This window comes from Myotis lucifugus, unplaced genomic scaffold, assembly GCF_000147115.1.
Source record: "Myotis lucifugus unplaced genomic scaffold, Myoluc2.0 scaffold_5, whole genome shotgun sequence".
In the NCBI taxonomy this organism is placed as follows: domain Eukaryota; kingdom Metazoa; phylum Chordata; class Mammalia; order Chiroptera; family Vespertilionidae; genus Myotis; species Myotis lucifugus.
The window spans coordinates 9,591,061-9,615,646 of NW_005871053.1; the positions used below are offsets into that span (position 1 = coordinate 9,591,061).

Consider the following 24,586-nt stretch of genomic DNA (forward strand, 5'->3'; position numbering starts at 1 on the left):
TCACAGGTAGGAAGCTTTTTTTTGTTCTTAAACCGGTTTTCTGAATTTCCTTTTGGGAACAGACTTTTTCAGTTTACCTTTTAAACCGAAAGATCCAAAAAATGGCTTGTTTGCCTCAAGCCTGGTCCATTTTAATTGACAGAAAACCTCTCCACACACACCTCATGCAAACCTACTTCAGCGTTGCCTTCCTAAAACTAGCTTTTGTCTCTGAACTTTACAGAGCTGCTGGAGCTCTTTAATATTTTCTAAGGGAAGCATTTCAAACAAGTAACCCTGCAATTTATTCACTACTGCCAAGAATAAAAGTAACAGGTTTCACCACCAAGGCCCTCCAAGGCTTTGCAGGACTTTTAAGGCAAAGCATCCCTCATTCGCCGGCAGGCTTGCTCCCTTAATGCATCCGTCATTTGTTTGGCTCCGGAGGAAACGATTTGATTACACAAAATTCTTTTTAGATCAAGTTTAAAATCTTAGCCACAAGTGGCGAAGCCTGCCAGCTCAATGGGTTGACACTTGGACACACTGAGCCCAGGACAAAGATAAGGAACAACCGCAGGTTAAAATCAGAAGCTTGAAGAACTGAAAAGGAATGAGCGTGAAAGATGCAAGGCTTAGCTGGGCCTTTCTAAGTGCTCCACTTGCCATTGCTGTATATGATGATTTGTTCCCCACACTTCTGAGAAATGAGTGCAATACCCTAAGGGCACTGGTAAGCAGCGGTAAAGGCAAAAGCCACCAGGACCAGTTGCATCCATCCACTGCTGTGCCACCTAAGCATTTTGAAGTTGGCAACTAACCAGACATCTTTATGTCCCTCATTTCTCATACCTTATTATGGGCACATCGTTTTTAAAAAGCATTTAGATGAAGCAGATGTTAACCCCATTCATTCCACTTTACCAGGGAATATGTCAATGATGATTTTTAAAATGCAAAAGAAAATGTCAAAGTATTTTGTTCCCTGCTTAAGAACACATCTGTGGAATAGGGAGGGGAGAAATACATAAAACATCTATGGTCATTCAAGAAATAATTATAAGGTATGTCAAACTACAGAAAATTGAGCAAGCACTAAATTAAAAAAAAAAAAGATGGCTTGTGTCAAAATGGCTTTTTCACTCCCTTATTTCAAAAACAAGTTTTGAAATTAAATTCCATCCACCAGCTCAGAACAGAACACATTAAGGCCCGACTGTAATGCCATTATCCACGTGGCAGCCCCCCTTTCCCCCCCACAACCACATTAATGGACAAAGAAGCCTTGGGGCTCACCTCCCAGAGAGCCTTGAAGTCCTTCTGCTCGATGCGGAGCAGCTCACTGCTCTCCCTGGTAACGATGGTTGCATGGCGGGGAGTGTTGTCCAGAATGGACTCTCCAAAGGCCGTTCCAATTCCCAGCGTACAGATGGTCACTGCGTCCTAAGAATCCCCAAAACTGGTCATTAGAAAATTAAACATTTAACAGATGGGTGAGTTGTCTTTTATTTGAACTGAAGAATAATTTGTATACAATAAAACACTTGATTTAACTGCACAGTTCAATAAGTTTTTACCCAAAGCAAGACACAGCAACATTTCTATCACCCCCAATAGTTCCATCATGCTTCTTTCCTTCAAAACCCTCCTTTGAGGCGATAGGTGTATTTCTATCACCGCAAAGGAGTTTTGCTGGTGTTAGAACTTCATGTGAAAGGGATCAGACAATATGCCCTCTTTGATGTCTGGCTTCTTTTGCTCAACATAATGTCTGTAAGATTCATCCAAGTTGTTGCATGGATCCATAGTTTACTTTCCCTTTTGCTGATGAGTACATTTCCATTGCATGGAGATGCTACAATTGGCTTATTCATTTTCCTACTGGTGGATATTTGCCTTGTTTCTAGTTTGGGGATATTATGAATAAAGCTACTAGTAATCATCCCACACAAGTCTTTCTGTGGACAAGACTATCTTTGTATATGACTACTGTCTGCTTTAAGAAGGGAGGGGAAATCTTTTAAAAACAAACTAAGGTTTTTAGTGAGGAGGAGCAGTTACAATACTTAAGTAGGAAACTGGAAGAGGGATGCTGTTTTGTCAGTCTGTCTCGAAGAGATGAGGAAACGGAGGATGGGAGCGGTTGATTCACGCAGCCCTAGTTCAGCAGGTACGAGTGAGGCCCTCAGATCCTAACCCCTGCTCTCTGACTGTAGATCCTAAGCTTTTTGTATCATGCTGCCTCCTGCAGCCACAGCGGAGTAAAAACAGCATCTGATTAAGTGCAGGATGGCTAGTTTATGAAATGTTGTGAATCGATGATTTAAAAGTTTCTTAAGGTGTACCAAAAAAGTAATTTACTCTCTGCAGGCAACATCAGTGATAATATTGGGATGTAATCCTAACTAGTTTCAAATAATACAAACAGCCACTCAAAATCACCTGGACATTAATTTTGCCAGGCATTACCAACCAAGGGAGATACACAAGGGTAATCCTGAGTTAGAAAGCACAGCTTTCCTTTCATTCATCTAATACACCGTAATAGGCAAATGTGGTTAAGATCAACTTAGTGACTCCATAATCACATTACTAAGGCAAATGCCCATAAGAATCCAGTTCCCTGAACCACAGCAAATTGCTCCTGCACAGATATTACCATAAAAAATTGTGTTCAGGAAAATGAAATCAATAACATCTCAGAAAAGAATAAAAGATTAGGGGAGAACTTAAGAACAGCCTGCTAGTAAATTTTCCAGAAAGTCAGTTGCAAACAAATTCAGCCAGAAACATATCCTGAGAAATGACATGTCAATAGTCAGCAACAGTATGGTACGTTGGAGTAATTTTCAAATTCTACTAAAAGCACAAGATGGATTATGATAAATCAGAGCTTCATGAATTCTCTAGTGTATCAGGTTCCTTTGAGAATTCCATTAGCTTACTTCATTTTGTCTTCTGAACCCTTCAGAAAGGATTCTGTTGCCTAATCTGTACTTTCCAGTGTTAGATTTTATTTTAAGACTTGACAGGGGTGGGTCATAAATATTACTCCTGCCACTATCCACGTAACAAATATCTAAAGTTGTCCGCAAAGTCTAAAGCAAAAGTACAATAAAGGCCACCTGGAAGAAAATATTTACAGTGACACAGAGATTGAGGAAAGCAAGCAGCACCTACTCAGGAAATATAAAATATTAACAACATTGACCGGCTGGTTGAGAGCCAACCCTTGAACCAGAAGCTCAGGGTTGATTTCCGGTCAGGGCAAGTGCCCAGGTTACAGGCTCGATCCCCAGGAGGGGATGTGCAGGAGGCAGCCAATCAATATTTCTCTCTCATCATTGATGCTTCTATCTCTCTCTCCCTTCCTCTCTCTGAAATCAACAAAACATACTTTTTTAAAATATATATTAACAATAGTAAAGAAATGTCCTATTTTGGGATAAGATGGCGATTTATTTTAAGGATTTTCAAATATGAAATGAAGATTTAAGAACTTGAATGTCTTTAATATATGAAGGTGGGTTTAGCAGGTGCTGCTGGAGTCCTGCCAGATGCCCCCACCCTTTTACCTGTCCCCTCCCTCCCCCATCACTTAGCTTTCTGGACAGTTGCCATTCACACCTCTGCATTGCTCCACCTGAGGGCAGAGTGCTGGGCAGTTAATGCCTGGGCGGTACACCCTCCACCAAAGAAGCATGAGAGTAGGAAGGTTAAGTACCCTGGCTTTCTAACCCTACACAGTTTTTTAGAGGGTCCCCTGGGGAGTGAGCTCAGTTGCCCACAGTGGAAATCCTCTTATCAACACTTTTATTGGCTTTCCTTCATTTCTTATCTCATTTCCCTACTCCTTTATAATGCTTCCCAGGGTCATGTCCAAATAAAACCCACTTAGGGCCAATCATTATCTCCAGGTCAGCTTCTGGAGACACCCAAGTCAAAGAGTGGGTTCGCCAAACATGGCTGCAAGTCCCGAGTTACACTGAGCCCTCTGGGTAGGCACTGGTCAAACCAGCATTGCCAAAGAGACTTGTGTCACAGGGACAGAGACCAGCTCATCGCTTATTGCTTTGCATCAGACACATCGTAAGTGCAGTATCCTTTGGGTGACGCATGGGAAGACTTCACTGTTAGTGAAGCATAGTGGGTCTCTGAGGCCTTCTACTATATAACTAGAGGTATGGGCTCTCAAAAGAATGACCGATAGTACGTCACTGACAAGTCATCTGGGTTCTTCTCCCGATCTGATCCAGCTCTCTCTTTCATTTACCAGTCCACTTGATCACTCCTTCTCCTACCCTCTACAACACTCAATTACCCACTTGGCCTTAATAGCGCACACCCTACTGTGCATCAGTATCAAAGCGGATCTCCACGTGGGTGAGTGTCCTACTATGTGCCATGCACTTGGCCAGGTGTCTTGACTATGATGCCTTATTTATTCCTCACAGCAGTTAAGTAAGATGTATTTAAAATGCTTTGCACAGTACCTCATTTGTGGGATGGAAGCAATCTTTCTTATAAGATTATTAGCAGGATTCAATAAAAATAAAATAATATATACACTGAGTTCTATATGGTTCCTGGCATATCATAGGTGCTCCATAAATAATGGGAAGTATTATTTCTGACAGCCATATTTAGGCTATCAAAATTTCTAAAAAGCAAATTATATAAGATGTCCCCAAAAATGTATACACACTTTGAATAATTATAAAGGAAGTGTTTACTAAAATACATTTCACTTTCAAAATTGAGTTATCAGCTGTTAAAGTGTGTATACATTTTTTAGGGACACCCTGTATTTTTCTATTATTTAAGTAACAGAGAAGCTCTATATTCATTTCCTGTTAATCTTCCATTAACAATGGCTTTTCAACACTTAAATTCCAAGTTTCTCTGACGCCCAGTTTGGATGTCAAGTGGTTTGAATGATCTGCAAAACACTTCAGCTCTCTGGGGGAGCTTGTATTCAAAGAAACCCTTCTGATGAATCCTGCTGTAAATCAAAGAATCCTTTCGTTCTGCTACTAATCACCCCTTAATTTATCTGCTTTGTATGTCAGAATTATGGTATACTGAGTTTGCATAAAGCAGCATTCTCATATGAGGCATTTTATTTGCTTGTTTCATTATAAAGTACAGCTACGGTATGAAAATGGGAATGGTGCTAAGAAAGCCAGTGATTATATGTCACTGATATCCAAGCTAATAAACATATGCCTTGCAAATGATGTCTATAAGCGTCTACTAAAATCCAACTGACGCAAGTTACAGACAGCCTGATGAAACTTAAAATAACAATCAATCAAATAAACATAAAGATTTCTTAATTGTCCTATAACTTCCAGGGGTATCTGATCTTTTTATTATGTGTTGTTTTTTTTTAAGATTCCACGTATAAGTGAGAGCAGACAGTATTTGTCTTTCCCTGTCTGACATATTTCACTTAGCATTAACACCTCCAAGGTCCATCCATGTTGTTCTGAATGGTGGGAGTCCTCGCTGTTTATGGCTGGGTACTATTCCCTTGTATATTTATCACATCTCTGTACCCACTCGTCTATAGATGGCACGTTGTTTTATGTCTTGGCTGTGGTAAACAATGCTGCTATGAACGTGGGGGTGCAGGTATCATTTCCATTTAGTGTTTTCATTACCTTTGCGTATATTCCCAGAAGCCAATTTGCTGGATCACACGGTAGTTCTATTCTTAATTTTTTTTGAGGAATCCCTGTACTGTTTTCCATAGTGGCTGCAATCCCACCAACAGTGCACAAGGGCTCCCTGTTCTCCACATGCACACCAGCATTTCTTATCTTCTAGATGATGAGCACCCTATCAGGCATCTCATTGTGGCTTTAATTCGCATTTCCCTAATGACTAGTGATGCCGGGCATCTTTCCATGAACCTGCTGGCCTTTCGTGTATCTTCTTTGGAGACATGTCTACTCAATCCTTTGCCCATTTTCTAATTGGCTTGTTTTTTTGCAATCTGAGCTGTATGAGTTTCTTATATATTTTTTATATTAACCCAGTGATGGCGAACCTTTTGAGCTCGGCGTGTCAGCATTTTGAAAAACCCTAACTTAACTCTGGTGCCGTGTCACATATAGAAATTTTTTGATATTTGCAACCATAGTAAAACAAAGACTTACATTTTTGATATTTATTTTATATATTTAAATGCCATTTAACAAAGAAAAATCAACCAAAAAAATGAGTTCGCGTGTCACCTCTGACACGCGTGTCATAGGTTCACCATCACTGTATTAACCCCTTATCAGATATGTGGTTTGTAAATATTGTAAATATTTTTCCCATTCTATAGGTTGACTTTTTACTTTATTGATGGTTTCTTTTGCTGTGCACTTATGCACATTTATATCATTTCCATATTGCTCAAGAAGAGTTCATCTCACAGCACATTTATTGCTTTGGATACATGTTGTGTTAACATTGAGGAACAAATTGGTCCTTCAAGTGTGTAGACCCTAAGACACAAACCTTTACAAAGCAAATATTTTTACAATTTTTATTTTAGGACTATAGGCAATTCTTGCCATTAAGTTTGGTAGTGTCTGTGTTTGTTTCATCGGTTTGAATTTAGTACTGAAATTTATTGAATGCTCCAAGTTATTTTAAAAAGTAAAAATTTAATGGAACCTAATCTCTGAAGTTGTCAAGACATTAGAGAGCATTTGCCATCTAAAGGATTTAACGCCAAGCACAAAGGCAAAATAGTTCTAAGTCAAATGTGGATTTTTTAACAAATAGGAAAGACAAGATCTGTTACTTTTCAAGCACTTCCCTGGAATCGGAGTGTTAGACACAGCGTAACAGGACCAGGCACGCTGGCTGCAGGAAGGTGCCGTCAGATGGACCAGCGTTGGCCTTGTGACCATTGAAGGAGGAAGGCCAACCCCAGTTCAGCAGAGGGCCAGTCTGTGCTGCACTGTGGCTCAGTCTTGCATCCACCCAAACAAAGAATTACATGGCAAAAACCCGAATACAGTGTGTGGATATATGGCGCAGGACGCCAAATAAACCTGATCAGTTCCGAACAAATGACCTGAGCGTAGACAAGTAGCAAGAGATTACAAACTACCACCGTGGGCTTGGCACCGTCCAAGTTTTATGGGCTCCAGCAATGTGTTCAGAAAATGTTTCCCGATAATGACAATGTTCTCTGATGAAATGAGAGTGAATGGAAGAAACAGACAGGCAAAGGCAGAAAGACAGAGAAAGACAGGCCCACATAAAGGAGAAACCTGCCCGTCCTTTACAGTTTATAACCAAAACTAACGCTTAAAAACATCTTTGATGTAGAGATAAAGAGGGTAAATAAGAGCACATTTTATTTTGGGGCGGGGGGAGGGGGGGTACCAGTAAGAGATCCTTCCCCAAAATTGGGCTAGAAATGGCCAGAGAATTTCACAGAGACAGATGCGAGGACGTATAAAATGATGACCAAGGCCAAGTGCTGCTCAGATTCTCTGATCCCACGAAATGGCTGAACAACATTGTTAAACTTCTTGCCATTTCCCATACGGAGTACATTTTATATGCTAGCACTTCCCTCTTGTGGTAGAATTACAGCATTGCAGGCGTAGCCATCAACAGCATTTCCCACTCTGGGCAATTAACTTTTCTTTATGAAAATGGAAAAAAAAAAGCACCAGAACCCCTGCTCTATGCCAAGTTTTGTGCTATGTACTTCATATACACTAACTCATTTAAGATAGAACTGCTATCCCCAACTTATAGGTAATCTCACTTGCCTAAGGTCACAATAATTAAGTGGCAGGGGGAAAACTTCAAATGCCTGATTTTAACCACTGTGTTTTGCATTAGGTATATATTTACAATTCAAATGAGATTTGTTAAAGAGATGTAGAAGTTTCAATGAATTAATACAACATCTCATTCTCTATTTTGCAGCACGAACCTGTATGCACCAAACAGCCATATGAAATTCTACTTTGATATGACTGGAAACATACTATACTTTCTTGGATGTGAAGATTAATTTAAAGCCTTATGTGTATCTGGGACTCCAATATTTACCATGCCTAAAAGGCCCCTCACCTATAAAATCTGCAAATAGCAGGACCTTTTCTCTCTTTCTCTGTCTGAAACACACACACACACAGAGTTGGATATTGTTGCTTGACATAGTGCAGTTTATAAGCCTATTTATTATTTTAAGTTTATTGTTTATAATTTGTACCAATCTTCACTTTTCACCCTAAATCTATTCACATATCAATGAAAAAAAGCATACCCATAGTATTCATTCTCGTGGGAATGTAAAATCTCTGACTGTTAGCCCTTTAAGTTAAATAGACACCCAAACAGGCAGGTTCCTTGAGAGCAAGAATTCAGCTGTGGGCACCTGAAGGTGTAAGTGTCCTGGTTACGCTTAGGTAAGAGACTGAGGACAGGGCCAGGTGCCCCTGGGAACTGGAAAGATGAATCCTTAATAGGATCGGTGCTGCCAAGTGCAAGTTATGTGAGCCCGGTTGGGAGACTTTGGGATGCGGGAAGCGGTGTGTGAACAGGTCCTCTGCTGGGCATTCTAAGTTTCATGGGGTAAGAGAGAGACTGGCCGAGGCAGGAGCAGTGTGTGGGAAGCTGGGGGAGGCATCTCTGACAATTACACAGGCACAGGGAGTAAAAGTGTTTCTGAAGTAGGTTTCGTTTTATGGAGTAGCGGAATCAATATGATTTGTAGGAAGATATTTGCAAGGGTAGTAATCTTTAAAATGTCATCAAATTTTCCCTGGCCGTGTGGCTCAGTTGGTTGTAGCGTGGTCCCATACACCAAAAGGCTGCAGGTTCCATCCCCAGTTGGGGTATGTATGGGAGGCAACCGATTGATGTTTCTCTCTCATATCAATGTTCCTTTCTCTCTTTTCCCTTGTCTCCCTCCTTCCTCTCTCTCTCTCTCTCTCTCTCTCTCTCTCTCTTCTCTCTCTCTAAAAATCAATGAAAACATATTCTCGGGAAGAATTAAAAAATAAATTAATAAAATTTCATCAAAATCATAGGAGCAGAAGAAGTCTATGTATAATTTCTCAGAATTCTTATCACAAAACATGGTTTCAAGGCCCATAACAAAGGGGAAAAAGCACACAGCACCGGCTCCTCAGGGTGGGTCTCCAAGAGGGCAGGACCCACTGTCGCCCTCCTCGTCCAGGGGCTTTGGTGTTCCTCACTACAGGGCCATACTTGACGCCTGGGGCTGGGGGTAGGAGATTCAGGCAAAGAGAAGACAGGGAAGCAGCACAGAGAGTTAGCTGGCCGGGCTGTGGGGGAGGAAGGTGGCTCTAACCCAGCTCGGACCACGGTGGGCCCGCTGGAGCCAGAGGCAGACCCGCAGGGGAGGCAGGCTCAGCCTGCCAGGTCTGCCTCCCGGCTGCCAGGCTTGTGATCCTAAACTCACCAGGTGGTCACCCCAAACAGAACTAGGAAGTGAACCCTCTGGCTCTCCACCGCCCATCAGCTTTTTCTCTCTGTCCTCCCCTTCCAGGAAAGGGCCTAAAGTTTATATTATCACTCACCAGGACGTTTGTATTTTAATACTTCTCCTAAGTGTGGAACGGATGGCTTTCTCTGTTAGAATCTTAGGCATCAGTGACTTAAGGGGGCAAAGAAGGGTCAACACACCACGACCACCACCCATGGTACTGGAGGTGCTTGTGATAAGATCCCTTTGTAGGCCCCAGTCAAATGGAGCACATGCTGGCCACTGCTAAGGGTGGCAAGGCAGGGCCTGATTGGGTACAAAAATCATGGTGATTTCCAGCTCTGTGGGTCACCACTAGCCATCTTGAGCAGACCACTCATTGCCCTGTGACTTGGAGCAAAATCTAGCATAGTTGGGTCCACTTCAAAGAGTGGCTCAGACAAAAGCATGCAAGTGAAACGCTTTGTAAACGATGAGAGTTACTACTACTATGCTTGGTGGATATCATCAATAAGAAATGTGTAACCCTCAACCTAGAGCCCAAAGAATTCAAAAAGAGCATGCCAAACCAACCATACAGAGAGCAAGAAGCTGTGTTTTCTTAACCCAGTGAGCAAAAAAGTACAAGGGGATGATAGGAAAGGACAAAAAGTAATATTGCATTGAAAAAGGTGGGATGGTACTATGAATTTTATGAGACAAATAAAATATTTATGTTCTATGTATTCTTGAAAGTTATATATAGTTATATTTTCCTATAACTATATAAAAGAAATAGGGTGATTTTGTTTAGAAAAAATTCCATCAAATCAGTATCACCTAATAAATATATAATATAAAAACAATATGCCAGAATCTGTGAAGAGTTCTTCTTCATTATGTGTTCCTTATTTCAATTAATGGCATCGCCATCCACCTCTTCACTCATGGCAGGATCCTCCCTTTCTCTCAACTCCCCATACATCCCATCAACACCAATTCTAACATTTCACCTTTACCTTGTACATACTGTACCTCAATCTCCCTCCCTTATCACCCATACTTATCTACCCCATGCTCTAACCCAGAAGCCTTTTGAGGGAATGGAACATGGTCATTTCACTATGGATCTCCTAATCTGAAAGGTGGTGGAAGGAGGGCCCACATCCCGCGGGTTTCTGCAGACTATGAGGAGTGGGCCGTCCCCTATAGCATGTCTCAGGTGGAGGAAACACCTGTGAGGTGGGCTTGCAGGTGAGAAGGTGTGGAGCTCTGAGCTGGAATCAGAAATGCAGGAGGGTGGCTGCAGGAGCTGTAAGAGAAAAGCTCCTTCTCCCCACATCACTCACTATTCCTTCTGGATGGCAGCTGTACAACCAAACTGGTCAAGAACTTGAGCTCTAGGATCACAAAGAATTGGCTCTGATACCTAATGACTGTGTGACCTTGGGCAAGTCATTTAGCATCTTACTTGTAAAATGAAACTAATGATAGCACTAAACAGGAGAGGGCAGTGTAGTGAAATAATGCTTGTAAAGTGCTCTACACATAACTGCCTATAGTGGGCGCTCCATTACCATTAGCTATTCCTGCTCTTTCCTCACCATTCTGGCTCAGCTAACACCCAATGAGGGGCTGAAACTCAGAGATAAGTTTGAGAATTTATCACCACCATCTCCTCTGAGTTCTGACTCAGATAAGACAGACATGCAGGGCAGGTAGAGACTTGAGGAATGAAAATGAAGAGGTAAGCTAGCAAGACACTCTGCCCTATCTCTTTCCTTAATTCTTAGACTCTTTTAACTTTTCTTTTCCTCCTCGTCCTCCTTCTCCTCCTCATTTTTTTACTGCCCATGCCCACCATTTTTCCTGCATGAACAGTAGAAATACTGGTAACATAAAATTTGGAGTATGTCAGGCCTTAATTCAAATTTTAATTTGGTCCAGGAAAAATTATACCTATGTTGCTGAGCTCTATTTTCAAGCTCAATTATAAAATAGGACATATATGCCTAAAGATGAAGTCATTAATGTTCCCAGAACCCCTAGCACAGTGTGACACAATGACACAATGACACAATGAAGGCACTTAGCAATGTTGTTGCTGATCTCCAGGAATAGAAAGTCCCGGTCATTTTTGTTTCTCCCCTTATGGACCATCACCCAACCCCATTTTTCTCCCATTGGGGAATATGATGGTTAATTTATATGTCAACCATGATAACCAGTTCCTTAGACAGTCTAATTGTGCCATAAAAATATTTTAGATGTGATTAACATTTATCATCAGTAGGCTTGAAGTAAAGCAGATTGCCCTCCATAATGTGGGTGAAGGCCTTAAGAGCAAACAGATTTCCCTTGAGGTTTCCCCAAGAAGAAGTAATTCTGCTTCCGGACTGCAACATAGAAACTCTACCTGAGTTTCCAGCTTTTAGCGTTAAGGCTGCAGCATCACCTTTTACATGAATCTCCGGCCTGTCAGCTTACTCTACAAATGTTTAATTTCCCAGCCCCCACAATCCCATAAGCCAATTCCTTAAAATAAATCTTCACCTGTCTATTTCCTGTTGGTTCCACTTCTCTGGAGAACCCTAATATAAGGCACTACTCTGACTTGGCCTCACCACTAGAGGGCAGAGACCCAGAACCCATTAAAAGGCCAGCTCAGATAGAAATCACTTTTTTGTTTCTCCTTTTCAAGCAATTTGCCATGGAATGGGGTACATCCATCTTGCTCATTCTCCTTAGCTTCTTCCTCCCCTGTGGCTGAAACCATGTCCTGCCTATCAGAGCTGATTAAAAGGCTGGGCCCTCTGTCTACCTTCAGCCACTCTCTGGAGTGCTGGAGGATTAGAGGGCAGTGTGCTTCATCATCCTTATGTCTTAGTGACTATACAAATCAATCCAGAAAACCTTGGACATTGAGGGGTGATGTACACTGGGGAGGCAGGAAGCCAGCTTTGATATAAAGCTAATAATTCCAACAACTTAAGAGATGCCAAGCCCAGCTTTGGAAAGTTCTCAGCATTGGGTTTGAGGTTAAAACCGCAGCTAAAATCTAGAATTAAAAGTTTGTTAAAATTTAAAAAAACAAAGCCACAGCTAATAACAAAGTGTTACTCAGCTATTCTTTGCTGGGACTGCATGGTGAGAGGTAATTGGTCCAGGGCAATAGTCCAAGAGCCCCTGGTCAAACACTATATTAATACCATCAAAATCTCACACAGCTTTTAACATCTGCTGAGTCAGCACATCACTGCTGGTGTGATTAATCATCCCTTAGGTACATCTGCCTTGCCTTTTTAAAATTATTATTATTCCTTCCTCATCTCTCTTCCCTGTTTTCCTTTCCTTCTCACCCTTTTCCTCTTTAATTCTCATATTCTTTCCCTTTTCTCTCTTTCCTCGCCTTTGCTTTTTCAGCTTCCCCCCCTCTCTCCACCATTATTCATTGAAGACCACCGGGAGAAGCAAGGAGACTCATCCTCTTCCAGGCCCTGTCCCCTCCGTACAGCCACACAGGGGAGACGGGGTTAAGGTAAGCATCAGGAGCGGCTCTGAGCAAAAGGCCCAGAGGGCCCCCACCAGGACAGCAGTCGGCAGGTAGAAGGTGGGCAGCTTTGGCATACTTCTCCTGAGTCAATTAGTGCAGAGCAGTGGCTAAGAGTATAGGTTGTGATGCTGGACTTGGGTTTTAATCTTAGTTTCCCTAATTTCTAGATACATTACTTGGGGCAGGTGATTTAACTACTCAGGGCCTTAGTGTCCTCACCTATAACATGAGAACAGTAATATGACCTACCTCCTAGGGTTACTGTGAGGACTAAAGGGGTAAACAAACACCTGTTAAGTGCTTAGAACACTGCCTAGCACGTGGCAGATACCAAAGAAATGCTCGCTAGCTCTTCTCAGTGCCATTGGGAAACTGAGGCAGCTTACAGGAATCAAAACCTACCTCTCACCTTGGCCCTCTCTGAAATCCAAGAGAAACCTGGCCTTGTGAGAGAGGGCAAGAGGGAAGTACCCTCAAGGCTGGGGGAGAGGGGGTATAGGTTCCAGGCAATGTCTAATGGAACTTTCAATGCATTGATGCGCAGAAAAAGTATGCTATGGGTTAAACAGGACGCTGGCACTGGCCTGAGACTCTAACCATCTAACAAAGGGTATAACACAGGCATCTATATTCCAAACTCCAAATGTCCACCTTACCAACAATCGTTTGGGTTTTTAGATAGGTATAACATGGGCAACTCCAATAGGCACGTAAGTCCCTACAAAATTTAAATCTCAGATTTAGTATGTCATGAACGTTTCTCACAGTTGAAGTGTGCTACATGTGAACAAGGCTCAGAGGCACTGTCTTACACATGGGACTCAGCGACAGGTTATTTGTCCCTTTCATTGTTTCTTTGATTTTTCTTGATAATTCGTTCTGATCTTACAATTAGCCAGTTCTCTTCCCTCTGTGTTTAGCTTGAGTCCTGAATATGTGGATAGAAAACTTGGACCATTTTCATACTGAAGCTTGACGATGGCTTCTAGGGGCCATTCTTTTGAGAGTTAACCCTACCAGACCGCTGTACCAATTTTTCGGTAATTTCCAAATCTGCCGCTATACCGCTGTACCTAATTTTCGGTACTTTGCCTAGACCTATTTTCTACAATGTCTCCAAGTTCCATCTTATTCTAACCACTTGTTTGCATGTAACTAACATTTTTCTATATCATGTTGGTTTTTTCTCTTTAATACTCAGGAGCCCAGGTATAGGGGACAGTTAGGTTCAGGGCCTCAGGTCTGGTAGGGTTAAGGTCCTTGGCTCCTAATGGGAAGGTTTTGTACATGCTGGTAAATGATGGTTAATGATGGAGTAAGAGTCAGTGCAGATGTGAAAAAAGACTCTGAATCTAATTTTAAATATTCACAAATATTGTGGCTTGGGGAGAGGAGAAGAACACGAGTTTTATCTTTTAGGACACCAAGCTCCTCAGAGGTGACTAAGGAAGATAAGGAAGCCAGTGCTGCACTTTAGGGGGAAATGTCATCATTGGCCCTCCTCCATTTGAAAGACGAGGTAGAGAAATAGTGAGAAATTGTAAGAGGGCTGCATTGACCACATTTTCCCGCATGGGGGGGGGGCACCTAAAAGGTCACAGGGGGGTCACTTCTAGGACGGAAAAGTGAGGACATCAGGTGGAGGAAGGCTCTAAGGAGAAACCTAGTAAGACTTGCTTCTCCTTCCCCTTTTGCTCACATTTCACCTTACACAACAGCAGTTTATCACATTGCAAATGAATTGTTTGCATTTCTCATAGACAGCAAGCTCCTGGAAGGCAGGCAAGGGCTCCTGGATTTCATGCTGCAACACCTGGCACCTACTCAAATCACAGAAGACATTCAGTGTGTATGTTCCTTGAGTGATTTAGTAAAGAAATTCATCAAACACTTGAACTTCATACTAGAGGAAAGAGGTTTGAAATGTAATTTTGATGGCATAGAAGACATAGGGATAATGTGTCATTTAAAAATAATAATAAGTCCTACTTTTTTAAAAAAAGGAATAAGGCATCTTACCTGGTGACTGCTGGTCTCAGATACTTTTACATCCAGAGACCCTGCCAGGACAGCATACCAGTTTGTGCCAATATCACCTTGACGAAACACTGGAAAAGAAACAGTCATGTCACTATGCCGGTTTTACCATATGACCTGATAGTTTCTCACTGATTATTATATCAGTAAGTGAGACTTGAACTTAGCTGAGCTTATGACTCTTTCTCTACTTGTTCTCATAAGAACATGACATATTTTTCTTTTTCTCATCTATCAACAATGCTATATCCTATTTACTCAATATTCTATGAAATGGAATTCTATTTAAACGTAACTTTCATGTTTACAGAGCAGTAATAAGGAATAATAACCTGATATGTCCTTTGAATTTAAGAAGAATGATGTTCTATGAAATTTATCTTAAAGATACTTTATTATATTATGATTCTTGGAAAATTATTATTCTAGATAGGGTACATATTAACAAGGTTATTTGACTCAATAAAACCAGACCACTACCCCAATTTCTTAAGTCTATTTCTATTAAAAGCAAAGTGTTTTCTAGGATTGAATGTCTCCTTTGAAGCTAAGCAATGAATGACTTAAAAAATTAAAATCTGCTTTAAAAGTTTTAATGATTGTATTATCACTGTCTGTTTTCCTGTTATTTTTTGTTTGCTCCTGCTTCTTTTTTTAAATAAATTCACTACTTTAGGCATTAGGAGTTAAGTGCTCCTTGGAAATGACTCTCATCAGGAATTTCTGAACCTGATTTTGCTTTACTTTTGTACTCTTAGAGAGGAAACCTTTAGATATTTAGATAGAACCTTATTTCCCATATCATGTTAAGACCAGTACTTGGGAAAGTCATTCTGAAACACTGGTTCAAAAATTTCATACAGCTCTAGCCAGTGTGGTTCAGTTGATTGGAGCACCACCCCTGCACCGGAAGGTTGCTGGTTTGATTCCCAATCAGAGCACATACCTAGGTTTTGGGTTTGATCCCTCGATGTATCTCTCTCTTATCTCTCTCTTCTCTCTCTCTCTCTCTCTCTCTCTCTCTCTCTCTCTCTCTCTCTCTCTCTCTCTCTCTCTCTCTCTCTCTCCCTCCCTCCCTTCTTCTAAAATAAATAAGATAAAATCAATAAAGTTCTTTTTAAAAATTTTTCATATAAACCCAACAATCCTTTTAAATATTCTACCTAAATAACCAGATGGAATGATCTGATATTTTAACATTCTTTTCATAGTTAAAGTCAGAGATCTAGTGACTCAATGAGAAAGCTCATGAGGACTCCGTAGGACAGCTGGATTCTGGCAAGGCCAGTGCTCCCGGCATAACAGCAAGCCCCTGGGAGCCATACTTAATGTGACAGACAAGCTGCTCTAAACTCCCTAAGGCAGTGGTTCTCAACCTTCTGGCCCTTTAAAACAGTTCCTCATGTTGTGATCCCCAACCATAAAATTATTTTTGTTGCTACTTCATAACTGTAATTTTGCTACTGTTATGAATCGTAATGTAAATATCTGATATGCAGGATGGTCTTAGGCGACCCCTGTGAAAGGGTCGTTCGACTGCCAAAGGGGTCACGACCCACAGGTTGAGAACCGCTGCCCTAAGGCATGCTGTGGAAAGGCGAAGAATGGCATCCCACCAAGTGCAATGATAAGCTTCAGATGGGGAACTGATGAGTTTACAGCTGGCCTCTCCAATAACTGCTGTTCCTAGCCTTTGCAAGTGATTTATATTAGAGTTAGGGCTTTAACTTCTGGCTCCAAAAGACATTTTTAGTTGCCAATCAAATTCACATTATATCTCATATTAGATTCATTTTGAAAATGGCTTTAAGCCTGGCTGGTGGGGCTCAGTGGCTGAGCATTGACAGACCCATGAACCAAGAGGTCACGGTTCGATTCCCGGTCAGGGCACAATGCCTGGGTTGCAGGCTTGATCCCCAGTAGGAAGCATGCAGGAGGCAGCCAATCAATGATTCTCTCTCATCATTGATGTTTCTATCTCTCTTCCCTTCTCCCTTCCTCTTTCTGAAATCAATTTTAAAAACATATTGAAAATGGCTTTAAGAAACAGAAAATAGAGTTTCATTCCCAAGAGAGTGAAATTTCTGATATTAATAATATGTTTGAAAACAGTATGTTTGAATGATTGTTTTAATAGAAGTGTGACTGTGTGTGTGTGTGTGTGTGTGTGTGTGTGTGTGTACACATGGGAAAACATCTTTAAGGATACACACAAAGTGTTAGTAATCTCTGGGTTTGGGAATTGCAGGTGATTTTTATTTTCTTTGTCTTCTAAATTTTCTAGAATGATGTTGTGACAGACCCTGTTGGTTTCCCATCCAGAATCATGCCCTCCCTTTCTCTTCTCTAACTGAACATTATATATATAAGAATGATATACAAGTTTCCACCCTCCTTCAAGGGCCAAGTGCTCAGAGCAAGAGTTTCTTTCCTAGCTCCAATGGGGTAATAAGGAGATTGGTCTAATTCAATCATGGCAGTCCCATTATCTTTGTGGTGATTGGTTTAGACATGGGCTTGTGATACAATTCTAGCCAATACAGGAAGTCTGCTGTGGGACTTGTGAAAAAGAGTCACAAGAAATAGTCCTTTAGCAGGATGATTTGCATTAGCATGTAATGCTTCCAATGGCAGCAGCTATCTTAGATCCATTTGGGACAAGTCTAAGGACAAAGGCCAACACCTGAGGATATACAGCAAAAACCAACAAACAAAAAGATGGGAGGGACCTGGGAGTTTAATAATGTCATTGAGCCAACCCTGAAGCCATCCTACCTCAAGACTTCTGGCATGTGAGTAATTGATTTTTCCTCTTACACAAGTAATTGATTATTCAAGCCAGTTGGATGGGAGTGTTTTGTTATAGCATCATAAAGCATCCAACAAATGGAAAAGCATTAATTTTTTAATGAGAAAATACTTTTATAAAAATGCAGCTAACTATCTTGTTTTACTCTCCCTGCCCCTTATTCACACCTGAAATAGACAATATCACTGAGGTTATTTCAAAACATTACTATTAGCATTAGTTAAGTGACCTTTTATCTTTATTTGAGATCCTACCAACTATTGTGTTTTTGGGGTTAGAGAAAATAATTATTTGAATTTCTAAGGATACAGATGAATTATGTGAATCAGTATATTCTTCCAGCTCCATCTGGATATGGGCTGACCTGGAAGAGCCATTTACATGCTGTGAACAAAGGAGTTAAGGAAACGTCTACATGAAACTGAATCAACAAAGTAGAGGGAAATGTCAATCTAATATCTTCGGGTGAAGCTCAAATATTTGGCACATAAATACCCCATGTGCTATCTATCCGCACAGAATAACCACAAATAAACATAAACTGGACATAAAAGTATACTATTAGAGTTGAATTTCTTACATGTTATTCCTTTTTCCAGATTCTCATAATAACCACATAAACAAATCTGATGAAGGAGATTTGGGTGAAATTTCTCAAAAGCTTTAACTTCCTTCAGCCGTGTGAAGATTATATCCACATCTTCACTGGATCGCTCCAATGGTCTATAAAGGGGAGACAATGCACAAAAAGCTGTGTTAGCAAGGATTTACTTGAGTCAACATGCATTATTTTTGTTATATTAAAGTTCACCCAACTATCCTAATTATAAGTTTTTCATTGCAAATGTTTATCTAACCTATCCCCATCACAGGTATTTCTAAGCTTTCCTCAACTATTCACCTTAAATCATGTTTATTGCAGATGGTGTGGCATTGCAATTTATGATAAAAAATATATACTTGCCCGGCTGGTGTATCTCAGTGGTTGAGCATCAACCTATGAATCAGGAGGTTGTGGCTCAGGGGGAGGGGGGGTGTGCATGCAGGAGGCAGCCAATCAATGATTCTCTCTCATCATTGATGTTTCTCTCTCTCTCCCTCTCCATTCCTCTCCGAAATCAATTATATATATATATATACACACACACACACACACACACACATACATACACACACACACACACATACATCTATACGTATATACATATATACATATACAGTGGGGCCTTGACTTACGAGTTTAATTCGTTCCGTATGTATACATACATACATACATACATATATACACACATACATACATATTTGGTCTTTGTCCACTGCTTCTAGTACATAGTTCCTAAAACTTATAATTTCCTATGTAAGAGCCATAGGGGCATCTTTTGTTATATTTGGTCTTTTGTCCTCAGTTCCTGAAATGCTTCAGAACCATGAAGGTGGAATGGGGGCCTTGTTACTCATAACCAGGCCCTTTCAACTACAACTGAGTTTACATTAATGAGGTGACTTTTGCAAAGCCCCTAAATAACCTAAGGATGGTAGCTGGTTGTCAGGGGAACCACCAAGTGATTAGAGGGTTGGAACTTTCAGCCCTACTTCCCAGCCTCCGGGGAGGGGGTGGAGGCTGAAGATTGAGTTCAATCACCAAAGCCAATGATTCAATCAGCCATGCCGATATAATAAAGCCTCCATAAAAATCCTTGAACTACTGGGTTTGGAGAGCTTCCAGCTTTCTGGACATGTGGAAATTTGGGGAGAGTGGTGCGCACAAAAAGAACAAGGAAGCTCGTGCCCTTCCTCATACCTTGCTTTATGCACCTCTTCCATCTGGATTTTCCTGAATTATATCCTTTTATTAAAAAATTGGTAATTTTTTTAAATAAAAAAATGAAGTAAACTGTTTTTTTCTGAGCTCTGTGAGCCACTGCAGCGAATTAATCAAACCCGAGGAGGACGTGGTGGAAACCTCTTTGATTTATGGCCCATTGGTCAGAAGCACACGTGACAACCTGGTCTTGTGATTGGCAACTAAAGAGTGAGAGTGGAGGGTACTTTTGTGGGATCTAAGGCTACCTTCAGTTAGACAGAGTCGGAATTGACTTCAGTTAAATTGCAGGACACCTAGCTGGTGTTTCAGAATTTCTCATCGGGTGTCTAAACATTGAAACCATAGACACAATGAAAAGCAATGTTATCTGTCATTGCTTTTATTGGGTACTTCAGGGAGTAGGGAAAATTCCACTCAGCTATTAATATCTTACCTACCCAACCTCTGTAATCTAACCCTGGGGATAATCCTTCTATTGCCCTTCTTCTCTTATGAATCCATAATTTCTGAATGCCACATAGATTCTTATCTCCACAGAGGTTATGCCTGGCGCTTCCTTTAGAGATCCCACAGCACCCAGTAGAGGGTCAAGCATGTCCATTGGAGTGATTTTCTACCGTGACCTCAAACTGAATTCATCTTCTCTCTCACATCTGCTACTGCACCTGCACTCCTTATTTCCGTGCATGAAGCAGGCTCAACCTCCCTCATCACATCCAGGTAATTCTACCCGCTCAGTGTCTCTCAAATCTGCCCCCTCCTCTTACCCCTACTGTCACTGCCTCCGTTGCATGTGAATGAAGGGCATGTGAAGCCTGTGTTAGGACATGAAGCTGAACAGCATGGCAGTCCTTTCCCAGGAGGCTAGAGAGCTGGGTTCCATCTAATAGTCAGCAGAAGTATTTTTAGCAGTAGTGACATGATTGGATGTGCATTTTGGAAAGATCACCTTGACTGCAAGTAGAGGCAGATGGGAGAGAGGAAAGGCCAGCCACCAAGAGGCCAGTTAGGAAGCTCTCGCAGTGTATCAGAATGATGAGGTGGGTTTCTCTAATTATAACTCATTCCTTTCCACTCCCCTTCCATAGCTGGTCCCCTAAGTAAACGCAAGTAAAAGCTCTAATGTCAGAGAAGTTATTTTTCTTAGCCTGACATCTGTCACCTAGGGCCCATTCTTTAAATCACTTTTTAAAATTTTCACTTTTAAACATGTTCAGACAATTTACAAAAAAGAATCATTTACAAAAGAAGATACTGGTAGGCAGGACTCGAAGGTGACCAGCAATGGCCCACACCCTTGTATAATCCCCTTGAACATGGACAGAAGCTGTAATTTGCTTTTAGTCAGAAGAACATGGAATAAGTGGAGCTATATCACTCCCGTGATTATGTTAGGTATATGACAAAGGTAAAGAGATTTCACAGGTGTAATTAAGACCCCTTGTACAGCACGGGAAATATAGTAAATAATACTGTAATAACTATATCTGGTGACAGACGGGTACTGGAAATATTGGGGGGAACACTTTGTAAAGTATATGATTGTTTAACTACTATGCTGCCCACCTGAAAGCAATACAAAAATAATAGTGAATGTACAATGTAACTGAAAAAAATATAAAAAATTGTTTTAATTGTGTAAGATCCCTAATCAGTTGACCTTAGTGAATCAAAAGGGAAACTTCTTTCCCGGGTGGGCCTGACCTAATCCAGTGAGTCCTTTGAAAGAGGATGGAAGAAGTGGGAGGTTCCTCTGCTGGCCTTGAAGAAGGAAGCTGCCATGTTGCAAGGAGGCCACAGAGCCAGGATGTGTGAGGTCCCTGGCTGGCAGCCAGCAAGAAAACAGGGACCCCAGGTCTAAAACTTCAGGGAACTTCATTCTACCACCAATCATGTGGGCTTGGGAGAGGTCTCCAAGCCCCAGAAAGGAATACCAAGTCAACGCCTTAATTTCTGTCTTTAAGACTCTGAGCAGAAGACTCAGACAAGCCATGCTCAGGCTCCTGCCCATGGGAAGGCAAGATGGTAAGTGTATGCTGTTCTGGGCCACTCAGTTTGTGGTCATTTGTTACACAGCAGTAGAAAACTAATGCAGACATGAAGTTATTTTCTCATACTGACTCACTTGCTTGTGGGTTCACTGCCCTCCTGGAACTTTTCCTTACAATATTCTCTCTCATCTCTGAAATCCAACTGATAGCATTTTTTTGGCATCAACTTCATTATGTGTTATTATTTCACATTTCTTGCATGCAAATATAGGGTGTCCCAAAAGATGTATACACACACTTTGAATAATTATAAAGGCAGTGTTTAAAATACACTTCATTTTCTCAAATTTGAGGTATCAGTTGTTAAAGTGTATACACATTTTTGGGGGACACCCTATATTGTCTTCTTGGAGATACTCTTATTCATCTATTCATTCATTCAGTAAATACTATTAGGTTTTATTTTTATAAACCACTGAAATCACTGTTTTCCTGCTTTTAGTTTTTTTTCCTCAGGTTTCTTCAGCTCTTTCTCTCAGCTGACTGATGAGGGGGTGGCCCTTCCCACAGCAAAGTGCTTGCAAATATTGATTATCATATACCTAAACAGCAGGTCATCTAAGGGGAGATATTTCTGTTGATTTTATGGTTATTGTATATTTTCCCCATGCTTACGTGTTATTTTGTGTTCTGTTATTACTGAGTGCTAAGTCCTGTAGAAGCTCTGAGGGCCCTCATGGGACAATGGACACCAACACCCAACTGTCAGGCCTGTGGGGGTGCGGGAAGTAGGCAAAAAGGAAAGGGAAAGTGAGAGTCGGACTGTTCTCTGCCCGGCTGCCTCTCCATGGCCATGAACTCGGCCAAGAAGACACAACAAGAATAGACTTAACAGCCGAAGCCGGTTTGGCTCAGTGGATAGAGCATCGGCCTGCGGACTGGAAGGTCCCAGGTTCGATTCCGGTCGGGGGCATGTGCCTGGGTTGCGGGCACATCTCCAGTGGGGGATATGCAGGAGGCGGCTGATCGATGTTTCTCTCTCATCGATGTTTCTGACTCTCTATCTCTCTCCCTTCCTCTCTGTAAAAAATCAATAAAATATATTTAAAAAAAAAAAAAAGAATAGACTTAACAGCACTGTCTTCTTGAGGAATGTATGTAATGCTCAATTTCCTCAACTACTTCCCTTGTCGTTTTTAAATTTTAATTTCAATTGTAGCTGACAGATAACATTATTTTAGTTTAGAATGTATTTTATAAATTTCAATGTCTTTTGAAGATCAGTAAATTAATTTCATGTTAACTAAATATATTTGCATTAAAATGACTTCACAGTTTGTTCGTTTTCATTTTTTTTTTTGAGAAAGAGACATGAGAGAAAGAGATATATGATTTGTAGTTCCACTTATTTATGTATTTATTGGTTGATTCTTGTATGTGCCCTGACGAGGGATAGAACTCGCAAGTTTGTCCATTTTGTTTTAGCAGTAACTTAGTGTAATAAAGAGCTAGTCCCTTCCCCTAATGAACAGTTGAATCTGGGATAATACATATGAATTCTATAAATTATAAAAGGCTAAAGAAATTATTACTAGTACCATCATCTTCATCATCATCATTATTAGCCACAAAGATATTTTAAAATAAGTGTCTAACAAAAGCAATGATTAAAGTTCTTCAAAACATACTAGAATTCTCATGTGCCTTTTGAAGACTTTATAGATAGGTGTGCATGGATGTTTTTCTCTATTATAACAACAGTAAGATCTCAAACACTATGTATTTGACAATCTTGGCCTTTTTGTAACACTATTAACTTTTCAAAGGGCTTTGAAATTTTTTATCAACCTGTTAAGTGAAGCAGGTTTTATGAACCTAATTTTAAATGCAGAAACATTTGATGCAGAGGTTATGTGAGTATTAGTATACTAAAATCATGTGTACTTATAACACCAGTGACGGCATGGATCTATCAAAAGTCTTCGTAACTCAATATATTTACCACTTATCATGTTATTTTAATTATGACTATTAACCACTTAGAATACTGAAATGTTTACTCTTTACTAATGACAAGTTTTCCTAACAATGTCAACAACATTCAGAAAAAAGGTATTGAAAATACATTCATTCAATCTGTAAATATTTACTGAGTATCTCTATATGAAAGGAGTATAAAGCCCTCCAGTTAATTTTTTTTTAAAAAAAGAGAGCATGGTCCCTGCACCCATGAAGTTAAAATTGAATGAGGGAGAATTGTATATGTACAGCAATTACCAAGATGAAATGTGGTAAGAAGCACAGTTAAGATAGGATAGAGGAAATGGTAATTCAGAGGAGAAACAGACATCACTTATGAATGAAAGTTCTACAAAGACTTCACGAAGGCATTATTGTAAATTCTCCCTAAAATTAGTTCTTTCTCATTTCTCTTTTTACAACTACAGTGACATCACTGGTTAGCTATTTAGTCCTAAAAATGGCCACACTCACTAGAGACCTGTTCTAATAATTCCACTTCCTGAGTTTCCTACCACCAACCACTCCCCACCACACAGACACACACACACACACATACACACACACACACACACATCAGATATATACATACACACAGATACACACACATACATCCAGAAATCAGACACACACAGATACATATGTACAAACACACATACACACACACATACTGACAAAGATTCTTTGTTGCCCAAACTTTAGTCAGGTTTTTGAACCTTCTGTTGGACCCATTTGTACACCTCCTTATAAAATCTAATGCTAGCAAGAACCCTGCTAAGTCAGTTTAACCAGAACCTCCCCCCACCCCCGCCACCCCCCGCCCACAATACCTGACCACCCACAATATCTGATTGGGTTGCTCATCCGCCACTATCTCCCTGGTGATGTCTGATCACCCTGGCCTGTCTTCAGCAAGAATTCT

General features: G+C 40.7%; 1 protein-coding gene across 1 annotated transcript in view; it reads right to left on the minus strand.

Moving 5' to 3' along the window:
- The window catches only part of RAPGEF4 (Rap guanine nucleotide exchange factor 4), a 298,063-nt gene that overhangs the window by 202,147 nt on the left and 71,330 nt on the right, over window positions 1-24,586 (minus strand). The window contains exons 3-5 of the mRNA XM_023744830.1: window positions 18,410-18,552; window positions 15,003-15,091; window positions 1,276-1,422 (exon numbers count right to left, since the gene is read on the minus strand). Coding sequence (XP_023600598.1) covers window positions 1,276-1,422; window positions 15,003-15,091; window positions 18,410-18,552 — 379 coding nt within the window. The remainder of the gene's footprint in view (window positions 1-1,275; window positions 1,423-15,002; window positions 15,092-18,409; window positions 18,553-24,586) is intronic.